Source organism: Protomyctophum bolini, assembly GCF_963924005.1.
Source record: "Protomyctophum bolini genome assembly, chromosome: 15".
NCBI classification, from domain to species: Eukaryota; Metazoa; Chordata; class Actinopteri; order Myctophiformes; family Myctophidae; genus Protomyctophum; species Protomyctophum bolini.
This window is the reverse complement of record NC_137876.1, coordinates 20,073,200-20,096,580: the sequence shown is the minus strand read 5'-3', so window position 1 is coordinate 20,096,580 and position 23,381 is coordinate 20,073,200. Positions and strand designations below refer to the sequence as shown.

General features: G+C 42.3%; 1 protein-coding gene across 1 annotated transcript; it reads right to left on the bottom strand.

Annotated features, from left to right (window-relative positions):
- Positions 1 to 1,150: 1,150 nt before the first annotated feature.
- strn3 (striatin, calmodulin binding protein 3) lies at positions 1,151 to 23,264 on the bottom strand. The gene is made up of 16 exons (XM_080784414.1): positions 22,707 to 23,264; positions 18,480 to 18,583; positions 17,553 to 17,623; positions 15,689 to 15,770; positions 13,695 to 13,844; positions 11,163 to 11,292; positions 10,186 to 10,324; positions 8,783 to 8,925; positions 8,517 to 8,695; positions 7,384 to 7,431; positions 7,126 to 7,247; positions 6,764 to 6,931; positions 6,035 to 6,175; positions 5,255 to 5,353; positions 4,082 to 4,168; positions 1,151 to 2,981 (listed from the first exon to the last, which is right to left on the bottom strand). The coding sequence occupies exons 1-16, from the start codon at positions 23,016 to 23,018 to the stop codon at positions 2,812 to 2,814; spliced, it is 2,145 nt and encodes a 714-aa protein (XP_080640540.1). The 5' UTR covers positions 23,019 to 23,264; the 3' UTR covers positions 1,151 to 2,811.
- Positions 23,265 to 23,381: the final 117 nt, after the last annotated feature.

The window sequence follows — 23,381 nt, the reverse complement described above, 5'->3', positions numbered from 1 at the left end:
CTATTCATTCATTCATTCAGAACCACTGTTAGGCCTACTATTAAAGCAAGTTGAACACAGAATGGTGCCCTGACCTAACCTGACTCCGCCAGTTGGGGCCGGTATTGAGTCACAACAGCCAGTGCAGTGGCCACCTGTGAAGCAAATGATCTTTCATGTGGCGGAGTCAGGTTAGCGTTGAACTGACCAACCTGCAGTGGCGAAGAAACTAAAAGTACTTATCAGGTCTTAATGGGTTTAGGCAACCTTAGGCACAGGTGCCAACATTGGCACGGGGGAGAGTGCTCACGGGCACACTGCTGGCGTACGTGTGAGAGAGACGTTTCTTATTTTAAGATAAAATATATGACAGCGGGTCGCGAGTTCGAATCCCGATCCCGACGACCATTTCTGCGTGCCACTCCACATCTTTATCCCCATTTCCTACTTAGTCCACTGTCCTATCAATAAAAGCATTAAAAAGCTTTATAGCCAGGGCCTACATGGGCTGACCTAGCAGTCCAGGCAGACGTTGCAGCATTAAACAAACTGCCTCCTGATAGGATGGTTGTTGTGTATACTGTAGACTTCATATATTGTCTTGGTGTTGTGTTGTTTTTCTGTTGGAACTGTAAAGATGAAAATCCCGGAGGAGACAATAAAGACAATTATTATTAACGTAGTAGAGCCCGACCGAAACCACCTTTTTGCCAAGAAGCAAAAAAAAGGGGGAAAAAAGAAACAAAAAAGTTAATACAAAAAAAGTTATACAGTACAGTACATGAAAATAACTAACAATTAAACGTTTTCCCCTCCATTTCCCATCCCTAGTGTGTTTGTCGTATATGTAACGTCATCAATGCTATTCCAAAGCCCCCTCAGGTACATTTTCAAAGTATTTTCAGCAATGGGATAATACGTTTTTGGGTGCAGGGTCGGTAGATATAGTTGAGCTGGTCATTTTAAAAATAGTTCTCGTGTTCACGTGTGGGCAGTGCGCATGACCCCTAACCCTGACAGCTATTATCTATAGTATGGATAATATCCGTTACCAGTACACTCAACTGAAAGTAGAATCACATCACAGTAGAACAACTTAAAAGCAGTAAAACAGAAAACACTAAAGAACTGAGAGATCTTGAGGTATTGAAAATATACTCGGGAATAACTGTTAAAATAGAACCGTTTAATAATTAACCTTTAAAAGGGAAATGTCATGGTCTTCATCAGCCAGAACAAACACAGAGTCTGAACAGGCTGCGAGTACACTTTACAACATTTAATATTATAGACATTTTATATATACATTACTTTTCAGCCGTTCTTTGTTTTGCTTCTCTGAGACACAATCTTTCAAACCTGTCGTTTGTAAAACAAATAAAAAGTACAAAACATCAAACTGATCAGAATGTTTGTTTTTTCCTCCTCGTTTCGGAAGACTAGAAAAAATACTTTGATGGTACTAATCATGGTACTTGATCGTGGGTATGAATCATGCAATTAGACAAAACAAAAATGTCGTTTGGTACACCACACATTTTTAGCATGTTTGAAAATAAAATAGTTTTACAGAATAAAACAAAGGTTTTAATGAATCCGTATGACCGTTAAAATATGCCCCCACCCCCACCGCACCAAGCAACACACTCACCTGTTACCTAGCAACTGTTGCCACTGTAACTAGTTGGTTGTGCCTGATGAGACACGATTTATTTCTGCAGTGAGACAGTTTGTAGTCCTGCAGTAAGACAAGATTTAGTTCTGCAGTGAGACAGTTTGTAGTCCTGCAGTGAGACAGTTTGTAGTCCTGCAGTGAGACAGATTTTAGTCCTGCAGTGTGTGAGACAGGTGTAGACAGATGTGCGGGGGCGGGGCTATAGCAGAGAGGATTCTTAATTAAAAAACACTTTATTTTACACTAATTATGTTAAATATGCAAATAATGCTTGAAAAGGATGACAATGATTGGCCAAAAACAGTTCATTTTCCCTCCACAATGACAACGAGCAGGGGGGCGGGACTTTAAAACGCCGGGTCACCCACCCAGAGGATGGGAACGTGGCCATGGCAACCACTTCCTCCCCCCCCCCCCCATCCATCCATCCCATAGGCTGTAGCATTCAGGAGCAGCAGTGTTTCTGTGTGGTCCTCTACACACAAATGGTTCTCAACGTCCGGCCCGGGGCTCCACCGACAGTCCAAATGGACCCTTGCGGGTCTGGAACTCTGAGGGTACAAACGCAACCAAATGGACCTGTCTTACAGGTCCATTTGTACACTCTCAGAGTTACATAAATTAGATTAGGGTTCCCGTATTGTTTAATTCAGTGATTCTCAACTCTTTTCTTTTTACTTCAAGGACACCCAGCTCTATATGCATTAGAGCAGTGGTTCTCAACCTTTTCAGGCCGTGATCCCCTCCAAAATAACCATCATATTTGAACTGGGGGCCTCTCCAAAATAACCATCATATTTGAACTAGGAAGCCCCCAACCTGACAAGCACTTTGAGGAGGAGGCATTCATTACATTTAGATTGACTCGGCTCCACGGATTAAATATTGTGACAATAGCAGATCTCACAAGCTCACGACGCCTCAAAATAGATCGCCTATTTTCAAAAATGTCTTTCTTATATTTCAATTCGGCCAATGTTTGGCGACCCACAGGTTGAGAAGCACTGGATTAGACCACCACGCCAGAATTTTTAAAATCTGTGGGACCATACAGTGTAGAAACCCTCGGTGCTAATGTGACTCTGAGAGCGTAGAAACTGATTCCTCTCAGAGTTACAGAGGCCGTTCCATCAGGTGGTCCCCGGACCAGACTCTCCTCACACGTAGACCCTGGCGAGGGCGTCGGCCCCCGCCGAGGCGATGTAGGCTTTGGAGGGGTGAAAGGTCACGTCGTAGATGGCCTCCTCGCTCTTCTTCCTGTGCGCCGTGATTTCCTGAACGCACGTCTTACTGTCCAGGTTCCACAGGCGCACCGAGCAGTCGTGGCCTGAGGGGGGGGCGACACAGACCAAGACGTTACAACCATAGATATGAAAAATAAAATAGATTGGCCGCTGCAGTTGGTTTGAGCCATGCGTATCCACGTGAGGGCGGGCGTGCTCCGGAAGTCACGCTGCTACTCAAGTGACTACTGACCAATCACAGCGCGTCTTTTCCGGGACTTTCATATCCGAATATCGCAATGTCCGCTCTGTGACGCACGCGGAACACTATTCATCACCTTTATTTATACTCACAAGAGTCGCAAGTACAGGTTGAGGGCAAGGGTAGGCAAGCCCTTATTTTCAATGTAGCCGGTATAGTCTTGGGGTGCCGGACTGTTGCCTCTCGGTCTGGCTATGAAAGACCAGTGAAGCAGCAACACGGAAGCTTGCCCTCACTTTTGCACATACGCCCCAGAGGGTCGTCTACCTTTCTATGTCTATGGTTACAACCTCTACTGACCACCGGCTGAATCCACTTGCAGCAGAGTGGCTCACAACCTCGGCCTGATTACCTAAAAGTGTAATATCTGCCCCGAGCCATAGGGAATTCCCTCTGGCTTAGTGGTTAAGATGTTGGCTGTTAATGTCAGATGTTGGCTTTCCACACGGGAGACCCGGGTTTGAATCTCGGGCGTTACACAATCACAGCTTCATAGCACACGACACCAAAACACACTATAATTACTATTTAGATATTTAGCAGACACATGGAATAATAGCAACAAAAAGAAATCTCAAGTTTAATCGTTCTAAATGTTGCTGCTGTTCCACATACAGAAATCACAGATTTGAGGCATTAACCTTTTGCTTTTATGACATTTCTGAGACCATTCACATTTATGGAAGATGCTTCAAAACATGTATTCTATTGCTAGTTTGATCACTTCACTTTGAACTTAAAATAAGTAACAAATAACCAAAAATAGCAGATCTACAGGCATTTTTTGTTTACCTTGCATACAACCATTCCATCTTATAAATGTATACAACCATTCCATCTTATAAACTCAGGCTTTTCTCCTCTGAGATGAGAAAAGGCTAGGAACGTGGCTACGTTGAGAGCCTCTGCTTTAATAGATCTTAGAGCTGATTGGTCACTTACTGCCTGACATCAGATAGATGCCGTTTGGGTCCACCGCCAGACTGGTCACTGCGTCCAGGTGAGCCACCATGGCATGGATCACTTTCCCTGCACAAAACACACACACTTTTTAACCACATTCATTATCGACATTTTAACCACTTTCATTAGACATTTTTATCTGCCAACTGACCTTTTGGCAAGACCATAAAGACCTATTCATACTACAGTTTTAGGTGATAAGGTGACCACTGAAAACTACAATATGACGTCATGCTGCGGTCATAAGCCACTCACTGCTCACCCAAACACATCTCTCTGTTTTTACTAACCACCGCTTCAGTGGTCTCCTTATCGCCTAAAACTGGAGTATTATGAAGGCCTTAACCCGTGGTCTCGCCCCTCGACGGCAGCAAATATTTGCTTTTGCTTTGTTGGACAAAAGTTTTTCATTTTAAATGTCTTTGATTCTTAATTTAAACGTGGCCTCAGTAAAAAAGGAACTGTAGTGTAGACAACTACCGGTACTGTAGTGTAGTTGTTATTGAGCATGTTCTTTTTTGTTTTGTTTGTTTAATTAAAAGAAAAGTTTTTAACGTTTAATGTTTAACAAATTCATCATCAACAACCTGAAGGAGGCCGAACGAGGGCAGAACAAGGAGGAAAGAGCCTGCTTTGTGGTCGGTCTGGGACCAATCAGAAGGCTGACTACACAGATGTGTGGAAACAAGGCGTACAGTATGTGATTAAAGGAGAATTCCATGCTAGAAGGCTTTCTTACCTTTATTTGTAGTAGTTACGTCCCCACCAAAGAGGTCCAGGTGTTATTTTGTGCAAAAGTGTAGTATGTAGCTATTTCCCTTAATATAAGCCCTCAATTAATTTAATTTAATTGCATTGAATTGAATGGGGCATTGTGCTAATTGGCTTATTTCCATCGCTCAAAAGAAAAAAAAATAATAATCCTCTCTTCATAATGTAAATAGTATCCCAAGCAGCACACTTTACTACTTATTTCGATGGAAACACGTGAATTAGCACAAAAACCCAACCTCCATTGAGGGCTTATATTACAATAATGCACTTTTGCATAAAATAACACCTGGACCTCTTTGGTGGGGACGTAACAACTACAACTAAAGGTAAGAAAGCCTTCTAGCATGGAATTCTCCTTTAATGCAGTCAAAGCCTCACCTGACTTGTTATCAAAGAACTTGATGTGTCTGTCCTCGTGAGCTGTGATGGTGATGGGCAGCGTAGGGTGACTCACCACCCTGTTGATGTGGTTGATACCTGACACGACACAACATGACACAAACATGGTTGATAGTTGATAACCGACAGTTTATTATTATCACTGCACTGTGTTACTACCGTGTGTGTACTTGCATTGTGATATTTGTGAGGGCCAAATATTCCCATGCAGTAGAAACGGACATTGTGAGTAGGCCAGACAGTGTCACCATGACACGTGAACGCTGAACGCGTGCAATGATATTCAACAGCCAGCACGGCGTTTATGTGTTTGGCTCAATCAATCCCAGAACGCACTCTGTTCCTACCCGGAAGAAGCAGTGAAATCGCCTCATGCGCCTTTTTGAGCAACTTAATGCAAGTGGATGGGAGGAGAAATCTGGTGACGTCTCTATTAATATATACTCTAAGGTGTGAGGCAGTGAGGAGGGAAAGGAGGGAGGGGCGAGTGCACACACACACACACACACACACACACACACACACCTCTTAAAGAGACAGGCTGTGTTTTCAAGGCTTCGGCCATCATATCGCTACACTATATGCAATACTCCCCCTTTAATGACAGTATATTTTTTGCGAATCTGCGCTGATCTCATAAATGACCCTATGAAATCCTCAGGACGGAAATCCGTCCCTAGGACGGAGAACATTAAGCCCTGCAGTTTGATACAAAATGTTTTTTTAAAGTTAGACGTGTGTGTGTGTGTGTATTCGTACTTGTGTCTCCTTGTCCGTGGAGGACCAGGGTTGGCTGTGAGGTCTCCAGGTCAAAGGTCACGATATCTCCACTGCTGAATGATGTCACCATGTGGGCGGGGTCACAGCCGATGAAATCTACTGACGTCGGGATGCCGTGTTCTACACACACACACACACAACACACACGAAATGTTATGTTTATGTCCACATAATGAGAAGTACAGGAATACCTTGTACAAAGGACATAAACACTGCCAGTGCAGTTTGACAGTGGGAGAGCAGCCAGTTACATACGGCAAAGCTTCGTTACATACAGTACAGCTGACATGTCGGACACAGGGCAGCAGACATAAATCATGGATAAAGGAAACAACGCCTCCTCCAAATTGAGCGGTTTCCTATAATGGCTGAAACTGAGCAATACCTCGCTAACTGCTTGGCTCTCCTTTTGGAAAGGCCGGCCATTTGTAAGCCACTCACAACCAACTTATGCACATGCCCTAGGCATGCCTACTTATGTAAACGTAGATGTGGGACACACACACAAATCAAATTTCTTTGTCAAAATGTCAGGTCAAAAGAGTTTCAACATTTTATTTTCTATACAATCTCACATGTACAAGTCTATTTACAAGCTTGTAGCTTGGTGAAGCGCCTTGGTGAGCTTCAGAGCTTGTAGATCGGAATAACGTCGACAAATGTACATTTGGTTTTTTTATTTAACACAGGATCCATCAAAGTTCCAACCTGTGTTAGCAGAGAAGGTGTTGATACATGGCTCCTTCTCCTCCGGGTTCCACAGCTTGACTGTTCCATCCGCAGAACACGACAGGAGGCGGTTCTTAATGCCGCTGTAAGCCAATCCCCACACAGCGTCTGTGTGGCCCGCCCAGGAGCCCGCCAGCACCGTGGGATCTGATTGGACCACGGCGAAAGGAAAAGGGGAGGGGTTAATGGTTACGTTTGTCATTATGTTTTGTCAGAGATTTTGGCCAATGGGTTCAACTTCAAATCTATACAGAAATGGAGTGCTTGGATCCATTAAGGTGCCTGCGTTTGCGCATGTGTGCATGTGTGTGTGTGTGTGTGTGTGTGTGCGTGCACTATACCGTAGTTCTGGTATGGGTCAACAGTAGAACTTGGTACGTTCCAGCAGCAGATGGTAGAGTCCACTCCTCCAGTAAAACACTGAGCTCCACTGGAGCTAACCGCTAACGACAACACCGCTCCGCTGAACAAACACAAGGACAAGATAATCACAAACACAATATATCACCTTAGGAGGAGTTTGCATGTGTATTGTTGCAGTGTGTGTGTGTGTGTGTGTGTGTGTGTGTGTGTGTGTGTGTGTGTGTGTTGATGCGTACCTGTGAGCTCTGAACGTGTAGATGGGCTCCACATCGAATGAGGCACTTCTATAAAAACACAGACAGCTTCATGAACATCATTATTATAATCAGCAGAAATATGGTCATCATCACAGACAGACCACAAGTCACTGTTTTCATTTCCTCCCCAATTATGCCAATCCCTCCTCATGTGTAGTGATTAGTGAAGTCGCTGTCACTGCTGACCCCTAGTGTTGGTGTTGGGGAAGGCGCAGACAACCACATGAAACTCCCTATTTTGAAAAAACATGTTTGAATAGTTCAAATAGTCTACAAGCACACAATGTGTCGGCTAGTTGAACCATTTAAAAAATGTTTTTTCAAGATTTTGTTTGAAAAACAAGTTTGACCACTTCAAATACTCTTTCATTTTAAAATAACTAATAACCGAAAGTAGCGTTTTCGGTGCGTGCCATGCTTTCATAGAAGACATGTTAGAAGACACATTGGACAATTGTGTTCGTTGGAAGCGAAAGTAGGCATGGGAGAATAATCGTTAATCATCAGGAAAAAACCTCACAATAATCATATCGCACGGATTACATTGAAATTGTCCTCCGTAATGTCATACATTACACTTTTCACAACCATTTCACGTTTGCTGAGCTGCATATGCGGTACCAATCGTCTTAAACCCTCAATTCTCAGGCAAACGGACCTGCAAAGAGCACACTAGGTACGTTCTTTTCCACTCTACACCAAATCTATTTGCCAAAGAAATTACGATCTACAAGGCAAGCTGACAAGCTTGTAGAGTGGCTATTTCTTAGCAAATGTTCACCCCAGAATATGGATGATGGTGGGGTTCAAGTGGTTAATATAAAATGCCATTTTAAGAGTTTTAATATGTTGATCATCACGATAATAGCGTTACTTGCAATTAGCTTGGCCACATAATGGATATCGTCCCATCGCTAAGCGGAAGCAACTGCAAATCAAATCAAATCACAGTTTCCACAGAGGAGGGCAGAAACTCTATCCCTGTGCCACCCAGACGGCCCTATGTGAATTAATGTAGTGTCTACTGTATTGTCCACTGTCTGAATAGATGTCGTAGTAGTAGTAGCAGCAGTACAACCAGTGGTAGTAACAGCATTAGTACCTATACGTACTTTTTAGTAGGTAGCGTTTTGGTGAGGTTCCACAGCTTAACTGTGTGGTCTTCAGAGACGGTGATCAAGCAGGGCTCCACAGGATGGAAGGCCAGACAGCGGACTCCGTCAAAGTGGCTCCGCAGGACGAACTGAGGACTCCACGTCTTACGGAACGAAGACTCCTTATTGGACAACAGCTGTGGAGGAGTAGGATGCGTCAGTGAACCGCGTGTGTGTGCGTGTGCGCGCGTGTGTGTGCGCGTGTGCGTGTGTGTGTGCCTTACGTCGTAGCTGTAGTCCGTCTCGTCGTTGGTAACCGTGAGGTCAGCGAGCTCGCCCAATCCCAGGACGCTCTCTAGGACGTCGTCTGGCCCTGCCCCCAGCATGAAAGACTTTCCACTTCCTGTCGGGAAGGACAGCGGCTCCACTGAGAGAGAGAGAGAGAGAGAAATTCAGATTCACTTTATGGTCACTTAGATGGACGGTTTAGGTACATACATGAAGTGAAAAACGTACACTCAGAAGCTCCAATAAAACATGATCATAGCTAGGTGGTCATTGTTGGGAGATAATTCACCGACAGGGTGATTAACCACCGATGTGAAGCGGTGGTTAATCACAACTACTACTATTACCCAAAAGTGACAATAAAACAAAACAAGGGAGTGAGTGTTGAACAAATGGAATACATTTTCGGTTAGAGCATCGTCTATTTCTCGCTTCAAATGTTTTCAAAAACATTCTTGAAAGCATGTTGTTTAGTTAAATTACATTGTGTGTTAGTTTACATGGCTGTCATGTTGTTTAGTTAAATGACATTGTGTGTTAGTTTACATGGCTGTCATGTTGTTTAGTTAAATTACATTGTGTGTTAGTTTACATGGCTGTCATGTTGTTTAGTTAAATTACATTGTGTTAGTTTACATGGCTGTCATGTTTAGTTAAAGGTGTGTTGTTTTACATGGACGTCATGTTGGATACAGCATAAAAACCAAGCAGCCCAGGTACTCCGAGCCTTTGATTAGGCAGTGGTCTGTTATAGAGCGGAGTGGTCATTATCAAGGAATAACACACCAGTGAATTTGGCAACTTGACCAATCAGAATAAAGCATTCAACCAAGCCGTGTAATAAAACATGATAAAAACCTAAATAATGTAAGTCAAAAGTGCATAGTGCAGAATACTCAGAAGTGCATAGTATGGAAGGTTATTGCACATCCACAGAGAGAGAGAGTTTTCTCAGTGACATGACAGAGCAGAGATGTCACTGCGATAGTTGAGTCACTATCTAACAGTAGCTACAACACTAGCTACACTACAACACTGGTTTAATCTCTCTGGAGCCACACAGATGCTTCCGTCATACCGTCTGGACTCTGGACAACTAGCCTGGCCCAGCCAGCCTGCATAATGTCTGTTTTTTTTTAAAGAATCGGCCAGTCCTAAATGGGTTAAGGTGTTTCTTACATTTATATTTTCTGATTCAACAAACCAGTCGAGTTGGGAGGACCAGTTTTACCAAGATAATGTACATTTTGAGCCATATGTCTTGCTCAAGGACACTTTGATATTAGACACCCCTTTGAAGCACAAGGATTCAACCGGGAACTTTGATTCCCTACACCCCTGTGTACTATATTCTGTCATAGAATACAGTTGTGTGTGTGTGTGGGTGTGTGTGTCTCACCCCATTCCGTTCCGTCTCCAGAGCTGCGGGCCTCCCCGGCCCCCTCCCCTTCCCCCTCCAGGAAATCAAACTCCTTCATCACTTCCTCCTCCTCCTCCTCATCGTCACCCTGCTCTGTAGCCAGACCCTCGTTACACATCTACACACACACACACACACACACACACACACACACACACACACACACACGCACACGCACACGCACACGCACGTTACTTTTCACGTTACTTTTCATCTTTTGTGTGACGCTGTAGTATGATCAAGTAGGGCGTTAATGTACCAAAAAAACTGAAAAGGTTAAATATGGAGATGAGAGGTTTATCAAATAATGATCTGTAAATAATGATCTGGTACCACCCATTTTCAGAACAAATATGGGTAAATTCACATTTCACAGCACTGCCACTCAAGTGTGGAATGCCCTGCCCCCTTCACTCAAAACAAGCAGATCGCTGGTCTCCTTTAAAAAGGGTCTGAAAACTCACCTGTCACTGTCTTCAGGTCAAAGGGAGAGAAGGTGATTGGCTCTCCCCCCCCTTTTTATGTTTTATTAATGTATTTATATTCCAACCTGTACATATAGATCTAGTGTGTTTGAGAAACGTATTGTTTGTTGTCACTGTTGTCATTGTGAATGAATGCATGGTACCCGAATGGAAACAAGACCGCAAGGTCTTTCTTCGGTACCATCCTTTTGGACCAATGCTGTGCTTGACTGTACCCTGTACTGTTTGCATCAAAAAATGTCTAATAAAATTATCAATCAATCAATCAATCAATCAGATATAGTATATTTGGAATGGTTTGGCTCAGATGGTAGATCTCTGACTTCCTGTGACCAGCTGTGACATCAGTCAGTTATGACATATCCATGTATGACTCCACATTTGGGCAACGTTTGAGCGCAACCAGAGACTCTTTGACTATCATAATAAAAGTACAAACTTATGTAACTTTGTGTGGGTGCGTGCGTGCACCTTTGTTTTGTGTTTCTTCGGTCTGTGTTTATCTGTGATGTCATCAATAATGTCTCCCTCATCATCCTCGTCTTCATCGCTGTCGTCTGCGTTCTCCAGGAAGTTAAACGTCTCCAACACGTCAGGACTCCTACACGTGTGTGCGCGCGCACACACACACACACACACACACACACACACACACACACACACAGAGTATAAATGCATATTCACAGGTATTACAGTGGTGGCAGTGGCTCAGAGTTGCCGGTTGGGAACCATCCCAGGCTCCCCCTGAGTTTGTGTCGAAGTGTCCTTCCTTGAGCAAGACTATGGCTGCGTTCAAATTGCTAGGGTTGTTCCCTACTCCCCATACGGGGATCCAGACTCAGTGGACTCAAATAGAATTCGGACAATACTCCCTGTATGGGGAGCACAGACTCTGACGTCAATATCGGTAGAGGGCGCTATAGGTCCGCAGGTTCATGTACTTTTTATTTGCATTGTAATCCCCATTTCAGATCGCCTCATAAAGAACTGTTTGAAAAGTAAACAAATCATCCCGGCCATTTCACTCATTTGGATATGAAGAATCAACTGACTACAAGAAACCAGTCAAAACGCTGCTGCTGAATTTTCGCTAGGAACAGACTGTATCAAATAAGTGACTGCAGGCTGTCACCTCAATGCAAGGACGGTTTGTAAAATTATTTTTAAATTCATGAATGAATAAAGAAAAAATAGGTCAATGAAAATATGTTTGCAGGCATTTAGGCCTATATGTATGATAAAAAGGTTATTCTTTTAAAACAACATAGGCCTATGATTATTATCAATAAATTAATATTACATCCATTATCCAGCAATATGAAAACAGTGCACCACCTTGACAATATGAAAATATCAGCAGCATGGTTGATTAAATAGCCGATCTATAAGAAACGTGACGTCCATGTTGTGAGCTTGTAGATCGGGTACTTTTGGTAAAGAATTACCAAAAGTAGCCGATCTATAAAGCTCGATCTGCTCACAATACGGACGTTTGGTGTTAACAGAAACAGCAGCTGTCCAATACATTACTGCCTTCATAATGAAGTTTTAATGTATTTATCGCAATTCAATAATGCATATTTCTTCATGGCAGGAATTAATGAATATTAATAAAACATATGTTCGGACACAATGTGTCTCACATGCATGTATTTAGCCTACGTTTGTGATAAAGAATCTCAATATATTCTACAGCAAGCAACTGATTCCTCTCATGTCATGTGCTGGGCCAGGGTGATACATGAATCAGATTACTAATACTATTGCAAATGAACTGTTTTATTATAAATAAAATAAAACTGCAAATAAATGCACAGATCATTTGTCTCGAGATCAGTAGCTTCGAGATCTGCCAGGGAAGAAATGAGAGGGGAAAACTAATGTTTAAAAAGTACATTTGTGTTGATTTCTTTCGCTGGTTCAACTTCTGCCTCTTAGTTGGAGCAGAAGCAACGCACAAACGCAAACGCGTGCATGTGCGCTCAAGAGCGAGCTTGCGCAATGCATTATGGGGCAGATTTGCTTCGCTGTGTTTTTGTAGTGACCATCGGATGGTCCCTACAATTCCCGGTGCATTGTGGGATACTTCAGTCCACTACATTAGGGTGCAAAAATGCTCACTACACATTCGGACACTATAACAAAATGGCAGAACCCCAAAGTAGTGCACTATATGGGGCATAGGGAATGAATTTGAACGCAGCCTATGAGTCTCTGAACCCCTTTGATGTGCAGGTTGTGCCTTGAATGGTTTCCTCCAGTATCGGTGTATGGATGTGTGTGTGAATGGTTGAATGTTAAAGCCCATGCAAAGCGCTTTGGATAAAGACACGATATAAATGCACCATTTACACTAATCATGGGATATAATGTATAATTAGGGTTTAATTTGGTGCATGAAGCGTTATCAAACTGTTAGATACATGTATCTTCACGTGTGAGTTGAGCTGATATTGAGTTGATATTTTAACTTCACCACTTAAACCATGACTAAGCTACAACTGGTCCGACAAAAATACCCGATCTACAAGCTCACAACTGCGTTGACACCAAATATGTTTCCGTTTACTCTGATCCCAGATCTTCTTGGGGCCATCCTCTGACTTCACCAGTCTCACGGAACTTGGTCCTATACTAGGTTAGGCAATTTTACCAGGGCTGGCACCAAATAAGGCTGTCGCTCAAAACGAGTGATTACCAACAGAAGCGTATTGGGGGGTTTCGAGATCGCTACCAACACATTTAGCTGTGTTGCTCATTGCACGAGTGCACGATGCATACAAGTTATACCTCGTTGTAAAGGTGAGTAATCAACGTTTGGTACCAACTGGTATTATTGAAGGGGAGAAATAATCTGCCGAAGTTACGTTTCCGAACTTTGTAAGTAAGTGATAACATTTAGTTATCACTTACTAGCATGGAACCACACATTTACAAACTAGTTCCCCGGTTGTCTTGTAGACAGTCGTCAACTACCTAGTAGCGTGTCGTGTGTGTACGTACCTCTTGAGCTCCTGCTCTTTCCTCTTGGCGTCGTTCCCGTTGATGAGCAGGGAGCCGTTGTGCTGAGAGGACGACAAACCCAACAGAGAACGAACTCTCTGACAGCGAACGTCTAGGATGGTGTCTGTGTAGCCTACCTCCTGGAGATACCTGGGAGAGAGACAAGAGAGAAACATCCAATTGAGACTATTCACACAGAATTTTGTAAATTAAAAACTCAATGGAAAAACTCGAAATAATGCATGCAGAGCGGAACTTGGCCAATTCCCTCTCCTAATTAACATCCAGAAAAGAGCATTGAAATTCCATAAGCACCTTCAAAATAGTGACCCCCACCTCCTACCATCACCAGGCCTTAAAATGCCAGGAGGAGAACATGAGTAGGAGTCCCCTCAGTCAGCTGGTCCTGAGTCTTACCCCCACCACCCCTCCCCTGACTAAAACAACCTCCACTAACCAAATTATCAAAATGCAACAAGAACATTATATCACATATTGGAAAAACACAACAAAAACCCAAAGTAAATTAGAATGCTATTTGGCCCTCAACCGAGAATACACAGTGGCAAATTACCTGACCACTGTTACTGATCAAAAACTGAGGAAGATGTTGACTATGTACAGACTCAGCGACCACCGCCTGGCAGTAGAAACAGGCAGACACAGACATAACTGGCTGCCTAGAGAAGAAAGACTGTGTTCACTCTGCTCTCAAGGGGAGGTGGAGACAGAGCTACATTTTGTGTTACAATGCGACAAGTATAAAGACATCAGAGAATCATTCTTCCCTAAATTTAAAGAAGAATATAAAGAATTTGAATCCACCATTAATAACTCATCACTCCAATATGTTCTGGGAGAACAGTCCAAATGCACAGTTTTGGCAGCAAAATACGTGTGGAGTTGTCATCAACTGAGGGACAGAAGAGACAGGTATATCTGTCTGAACAGGGTCATTAAGTTGCCGTTATGTTTATTAATTTATTTTCATTGTTACTGTATTGCTTGTTGTTCATTATTGTTGGGATGTTTGTTGACTTTTGTTTTGTTGTATGTACGCTTTGGCAATGTAAAACATATTTATCATGCCATAAAACAGAGCTTAAAGCCGCAGTCTGTAATATGTGTGTTCTGCTAGGGATTCAAACCCACATCCCCTGCTGCAGCGTCAACATGTCGGTCTATGTTGAGCTGTAAACCACTCTCTGTATATCATGCAATACCCCGTGTCCACCAGTAGGTGTCCTCCCTTCCATGTGTCACTGCACATGAACTAGACTCCGGGGGGCGGCGGGGCTCAAGCACCCATGAAGAATTAGACCTGAATATATCATTACTCTAAATGTATGTTTAATGTTTATGCCTTGCTTTTCTTTTCTTTTTTTCTCCATTGCTCTGTAAAGCACTTTGAGCTGCATTTCATGTCATGAAAGGTGCTATACAAATAAAGTTGTATTATTATTATACCACTTAGGTTTAGTGTAAAACGAAAAAAGAAAAAAAAACTGACAACAAGCCACAGCTGACAGCAGGGGTACTGATTTCCCCCGCGGGATAATAAAGGTACTGTATCTTCTATCATCTATCCACACTTTTCTAAGGCAAGGATCCCCAAAGATCCATAGACTCTCATTGTAAAATGGATTAAAACATCAAAAACACAGACAATAGCTCTTCTGCAAGCTCACAGCACAACAGATTGGGAAGCTTCTTGTTAATGTTTGAACATTATTATAGTGGTTGCTGTCCGCCTATCGGCTACATAGTTGCTGATGTCGATATCAATCCACCAAAAATATATATTTATATTGATATATTGGTTAGGCTCTCGTGCTAATAGTGTCTTGTTCCATGTTAAACAACACCTCTATAAAACCATTGGTAAAATATTATTCATAATATTTACACACCCTATCCACTCGTCAGAGAGAGAGAGAGAGAGAGAGAGATAAAGTGTGAGTGAGTGTGTGTGCGTGTGTGTGCCCGCGTCTTACTGTCGTAGAAGCTGTCTTCCCTGTTTCCAAGTCAGCTGACTGTTGGCAGGAACTGCTGACACCTCTGTGTCTTTATATTCCTCTGGAGAGGAGAGGAGAGGAGAGGAGAGGAGAGGAGAGGAGAGGAGAGGAGAGGAGAGGAGAGGAGAGGAGAAATGTCATATGGATGTATGGTGCTGTACTGTTTGTAATGTCTATAAAACGAGCTCCCCTTTTCATTATCTCATATTAAAATTTATGTTTACCCCAAAATGAATGGCATACTTCCATGTGGATCTTAGACTTCATGTGGCTGGTCTATGACATCAGTCATGAATGATATCAGTATGATGACGTCAGCCATCAATGACATCACTAAGATGATGTCAGTAAGTATGATGTCAGAAGCAGGCATGCAAACAGAGCAGGGGTGGACAGGTGACTGAGATTGGGCATGTGCGTAGCGGGCAGAATGTTTTTTTGGGGGGGTTAAAAAAAACATTTTAGGGGGTAGGAGCACAGCACCGGCTATGGAGGTAGAGTAGAGTAGCTGCTTGGGAACCGAAAGGTTTCAAGTTCAATGGCAGGCTAATCCCAGAGTTAGTGTCGAAGTGTCCTTGAGCAAGGACCCTGATTGCTCCTGATGAGCAGGTTGGTGCCCGGTTGCTACCAGTGCATGGTTCCTCTGCCATCGGTGTATGAATATGACGTGTGTTGATAAAGGTGCTACACCATTTACAAGCCATTATAAAGAAAAGTGCAATAATTATATGTCATTATAGAATGCTTTGGGTTATGATAAAGAATTAATGAGTCCTTAATAATTATAACTATACAGTGTTAAGCAGATTATAATACATTGTAATTATGTTTATAATGCATCATAGACATGGGAAGAAATGCTATGACGCTGACCCATGTGGATCTAGAGATCTACAATTCTACATGATTCCATTGTTTTACGGTTATCAGGATATCGTCCGACGGGTGGTGGAAACCTTTTCCGTTTCAAATTAAATTAAAATAGCAAAAGTAGCACATCTAATTTTTTCTGGATTCAAATTCAAAAGTAGCAGATCTACAAGCTCATGGCGTGTTGCTTCGCGCCACGTTTCAAGCTTGCTGATCTGCTACTTTTGATTAAAAAACAAACAAAACAAGTTTAAATATGGAGATAAGAGGTTTCTGCCCGACAACAACAATATTCTATATTTCGAACGGTTTGGCTCCAATGTGGATCTCTGACTTCATGTGACATCAGTCATATCGTGAGACATATGACTCCAAATTTGGGCAAGGTTTGAGGCTGACCAGAGCAACTTTGACTTCCAAAGTAAATATTTCAAAAAGTATACAACAGTTACATGGAACAGACAAACAAACAAAAAGCCACGAGCCAACTAGATTAAGATACACCAGAACGCTCTCCTCAAAACAGTCACCTCAGGCGTAAATCCAGCAGAATGGTAGAGCGGTCTCCGTCTGGTATTCCTAAACATAACCTCAGTGAACCGTGCCTAAACGGCTAAACCTAACCTTATCCCTAAACTTGGTGCCAAAACCAAACCCTATTTAGAAAATTACCCCCAGTAAACTATACCTAAACCTAATTTTATTCCTAACCTTAAACTAAAAATAACGGTGCCGAAACCTATTCCTAAACCTAACAAAATGGCGAGCGTGTTTTAAGGTGAGCATTCTGGTTACCTCTAGAAGAGGGTCTGTGAGTCTGTCCTGTCCCGGGGCTAATCTCACAAACCACTGGACTGGTCAGAGCTAAAAGTCTTGTAGATCAGCATCACAGGAGTTCTGTACAGTAAATACTAAATGTCCTGCAGATCAGCATCACAGGAGTTCTGTACAGTAAGTATATCTGATGTCCTACCTGTCTGGTAGCTGGACGTTTTGACTCCCTGGTTCAACTCTGTTCCATATTTTAATTTGTGATATTTTGCTCTGCAGGGAAAACATAAAACATTCATATAAATCATATCAATAATCATCATATTCATATTTAATATAAAGCATCTGAACACTCATACAATTTGTATATACATTGATTGCAGGCAGCACTGACACAGGGACACATATTCCATTCTAATCATAACACATTAAGAAATATATCTGGGATGGAGCTTGTAGATTTTTATTAATAATGAGCACCTTCTTGATCAGGCTTATCAAGCCCAGTATCAATCATTATTTTGAGGAAAGACAGGAGATGACAATAAATTCTGATCAACAGAACCAGTATCTTTCATTATTGGTCTTTTTGGCTTTTATTATGGTGAGTGACTGTGAGTTGACCACCATTTCAAATTAAATTAAGTTAAAAATATTTTTGCCTAACATTAAAACAACCATTTCAGCAATGTAATATAATAATCTACATGTATCTTCAGCTCTTTATAAGCAGAAAATGCTTATATATTTAACCAAAAGATATCACTTGCACTACAGACAGAAGGCAATTGACCTTTTTAATTTTGGAAAATAATATTGAAGAAACTGTTAACTGGTTAATGTGTGTCGGCTACGCTACACTACAATCACTTTAAAAGCGTAATTTTATCAATACACTTTTAAACCAACTTGTTTGTGCCAGCATGGGTAATTGTATTTGTTTTGATTGTTTAAACATGATGTCATGGGCCGCTAGGCTCAATAACAGTCTTGATAAGCCCAAAGCTAATTGATACCGGGTCCTCAATAAGCTTGTCATCGGGTATTTCCGGGTATCATGTTTCGAGCTCCATCCCCTAGTCATAACAATATATCGTTATGAAGATGAATGCCTGTTATTGTAACTTGCCTCTCTTGTTTCAAAGCGTATTCCAACATTTTTATTCGTCGGACCAAATCATTCTTCAGGTTCTCTTGTCCTTTCCTCTCTCCCTGGAGAAACGCTATCCTGGCCTGGACCACACAGACAGAGACAGACAGACAGACAACACAGTGAGAGAGACATAGGACAGTGAGACAGTTAACTCAAAGATTGGGCCATGGCCCGCATGGGGCACCGTCCTAGAGCTATTTGGAAAGGAAGGAAAAATGATAAAATAAAAACATAATATATGTGAATGGCAAATGGTGCATTGTGCATTACATTCACCCAAAACACCCATTCACATTCATATTTCAAACACCGATGGCATGCAAGGCACCAACCTGAACCTGCACACCAGGAGCAATTAGGGGTTCAGACAGAGTCTTGCTCAAGGACACTTCGGCACTAACTCTGGGGGAGCCCGGGGTCGAACTGATAACCTTTTGGTTCCCAAGCGGCCACTCTACCTCCTGAGCCACTGTCGTCCAGGGGGAGTCATTGTGCCAGCCAACGACTTTTTCTTATTTTTTAAGGTTAGTTTTTGGCTTTTGTGCCTTTTTTGATAGTGTCAGTGTAGATGTACAGGAAAGAGGGGGAGAGACACGCAGCAAAGGTCGGCATGAACAGGACTCGAATGCGCGACACGCTGTCAGGCCAGAGCCTATATATGTAGCATGCGCCTGTACCACTAACTAGGCCAGCGGGCGCCCCACCAACGACTTTCTTATTTTGCCAATCATTATTATATAGTATGCCTATTACTTGTGAGATGTACAGTAGACCTGATGATTAAGACCTGTGCAAGGTGGAAATGTTGTCCTCAATAAAAGGATCTCCTTGGAGCTGGTGTACAGTGTGCTGACTTCCCTTCTTCTCTCCAGTGTAATGTTTTGTCGTCCAGCGCCCCGTGCAACTTTATTTTTGGATGTGCGTTCTTCACCTTGGACTCTATTATTATAACGGAACATTTGCTCTCTTTAAAAGAAATGAGCTGGGTGGGACCTTGTTGATTTTTCTTTTTCTTATCTTCTTCTTTAAAGCTATTTTGCAATATGGGGGCGACACAGCCAGAGACCATGTATGGCTGTTTAGGGGTCGTTGGCATGGTAACGATTGGGACCTCTGTAGGGATGATCGATGTGACATTTCCGGCCGATCCTGTAACCCATACGTCAACATTATTTGCCATTATGGTCGATAACCTTAATATTTATAACCATAACCTTTATAAAAAAAACAAGTTCAAATTTTGTCCTTTCTGAAAAAGGCATAGCCTATAAACAGTCAATTTGAAAAAGCAATGCCTTTTCTTTATTCCCAAACTACGGATACACTGTTATTGAAATGTTGTTAAGGTTAAACAGCTTGAATGTAAATGTAGTATAGTATTCCAACTTGCTGACTCTTTTGAAAGCTTACCCAGAAAGCACTGAATCGATCTGCAGCCTTCATCATCGTCACAAAAGGCTTGGCTTTTTCAACTTCACATTCAAACATAATTATTATAAAATCAAATATCGGCTAAAAACGATATATTATTTCGATACAGATATTACATTTTAACAACAACATTGTTCGATACCGATATGATAACCGATTAATTGTCCATTCCTAGAACCCTGTGCTTTTACAGTTGATAAAGCTTAAGCAGTTTAAAAGTCATTAGACATACACACTGATATGTGGCCAATAATATATCGATGGCACTCTATAATCAATAGGGCTGAATATGTCAGTTACTGTAACTGTACAAGTAAAACACAGCCTAATAGACTTGGCCAAACCAATAACAGTTATTCAAGTCGTCTTGTTACATTACACGTTTAAACCGGGTATAAAAGTTTGATTGTGACCTGGGTGAAATGATATTGTGCTAGCATCCTAGAAATTGCACTTGCACTTTTAAATGAAGAATAAAACATAAAATCAGCTTCTATCAGCCTTAAACATATATTGAAGGACTTATGTGTCAGCAGAAAGACTTGTCCATGCATTCACCTTCAAGTTCAAGTAGACTTGACCACTATAAATGTCTACTAAAAAGAAACAATCACACAACACGACTGCAGTTGATTCAGAACTCTGATATGCTGCTTGCGTCCTAGTAAATACCAAGAGAGTGTATCATCTCACTCCGGTTCTCAAGAGCTTTACACTGGCTGGCTCCCTGTCTGTCAAAGGATTTACTTTCAATTTACTGCTGTTGATTTATAATGCAGTGAATGGTTTAGGGACAAAATAAAATGTCTGATCTCTTCTTGTGTCTGATATCATCACGAAGGCCATCTCGGAGGTCATCAGAGGACACAGCTCTGCTTTCTACACACACTGACATATACACACAACCACATCATTCCAATATACACACACACACACACACAACCACATCATTCCAATACTCACTCTCACATTACTGTATTATTAGTAACATAAAGAATAGAGTAATCGTTTTGTAATATTAATAAAGCAATAGTTGTTGAGTAATAGTCATATTATTGTGCAATACCCTGGTTACCAGATCCCATGAATCACAGGCAGAGAACCTTATTGTACAATGTACATGAGGTCACATTCTTTATGTTTATACTGCATGTATTGTTGTACAGTATTAGATCTTCATACTGTGCTGTATGTGTATATTATATACTCTGTGTATTCATTCTGTAAACTATATGGAATTCCATATTAGGTTGAATCATGTTTGTGAGCCACAGCGGTGGGGACAGTGAGCAGCTCTTATTTCTGACGTCAGATGCAGTCACGGTAAAGGCATGCAGCACTCACACACACGTCTCTACAGGAATGCACAAGCACGAGCACATGCACACTCACACACACACACACACACACACACACACACACACACACACACACACACACACACACACACACGCGCACGCCTCCAGTTCAGTTAACCTACTTGAGGGTGTGTTTAGGACAAATATGGACTGTCACTTCACCTCTCTCTCATTCTGTCTTTTTTTCCTCTCGCTCTTTTTCTGACCCACTGTCTCTCTCTCTCTCACTCTGTCACTCATTCTGTCTTCTATCTTTTCCTCTCGCTCTCTCCCTTTCTCTTTCTCTCTGACCATCTGTCTCTCTCTCTCATATAGGCATCATGATACTATAAATTGATTTGCACCCAGTCTGAACGGTGGGTTGACAGATACAGAGGGGTGTCATCAATGCTGTTGATCAGAGGATCATTCTCACTACAACAGCATGGCTTCAGTTAGCTGCTAGGCTAGCATGACAACCATTCGTGGTTCTATAGCGTCTCTTCTCTTTACTGTTATTAGAAGTCTGTCCACGATGACAACAAATCAACACATTAGCTAACATGACAGTAGTAGTACTACTAGCTACTAGTAACGAGTGGCTGTGGACAATATGGCTATGCTGGTACTAACTACTACTAAAAGTAACAAATCACTTCTCTGATCAAAAATAACCACACAATATGCTGTTAGGTATATAATCATCAAACCTAGCACTACACCATAACATAGTCCGTGTTCATTTGATTCATTAATGGATTGTATAATGGGAATTTAGTTGAGACATCTATTATTAGTTAGTATAGTTATGACACTTCAATATCAAACAAAAAACAACATTGGTGGCACAAGGGTCCATTTGGTTACAGTTACACCGAGTTAAAATAACACTGAGGATTTTTAGTTAGCAGCTGGCAGTCTCAGAACCTAAGGGTTTGTTATTGTTGTCAGTTTGACTATTGTTTTGTTTTTTTTACAGATCTGTAACTCCCTTTGGTTATTTGGGCATTCATATTCTATTCTGTCTGAGACAAATGGACCCTTTATTTGGGTATTTGTAATAACTGTTTTTATGTAACTCGGAGTGTACAAATGGTACCAAATTGACCCTGAAAGAGTTCATTTGGTTCCATTTGTACACTCTCAGAAAGAAAAAAAAGGTTAGCAAAGCACACTGACAGTCAGAATAACGTAAGTACTGTGTTTCTTATAGTTTTTATTCTGTTTCGGTTTTTACAGATCTGTAACTCAGAGTACTGTACACATGGAACCAAATGGACCCAAAAGGGTCCATTTGGTTCCATTTGTACACTCTTATGGGTGCCCATATGGTCGTAAGGGCTAGCATACCAAACATGGGGGGCCTTGAAATTATAAAGTTGAACTGTAATACGTTTTATTATTCCATTAGTAGTACGGTGGTTGTCAGTCTGACCTGCAGCTCGGCCCTCTCCACCTCCCAGTGGGCTCTCTCCATCTCGAAGCGGGCCCACTCGTGCTGGATGTAGTGCAGGATGCCGGGGATGGTGTACTGCTGCGGCCGGGGAGGCAGCATCTCCTCCGGCTGGCCGTGCTGCAGCAGCCCGCTGCTGCCGGAGCCCGATCCGCCGGAGCTCCCCGGAGGAGGACCGGCGGGAGGCACGGGGCTGGGCGCCGGGGTGGCGGCGTGCTGCTCCCGGCCTGCCTGCTGCTGATTCCCGGCCATCCCGACAAGCCCTCCTCCTCCGTCGCCGGGGTGTTCTTCCATTTTTCTTTCAGTAGAAGTAGTAGTTGGAAAATCTATTTATTCCTCCTGTTTTGCTCTCCTGACTTTCTTCCCCTTCTTGTGTTGTTGTTGTTTTCCGTCCCCCTCCCGGAGCGCTGTCTTCTGTTTTAGTGTCTTAGTTAGCTGGGGAGGTGTTAGAGGGAAGGCTGTGCTTGCTTGTTGTTTTTTTTGTTTTTGACTGTCTGTCACAAGAAGAGTTTTTGTGGATTCAGCCTGTCGCCATTTTGGCTCTCCAAGCCTCTGCTGCTACCGCGGTGCACGATGGGACATCTTCACCGTGCGACGCGTTGCACGACGGGACGGGAAACTCTCTCCGGTGTGACGCAATGTGACGTCATAGGGTTT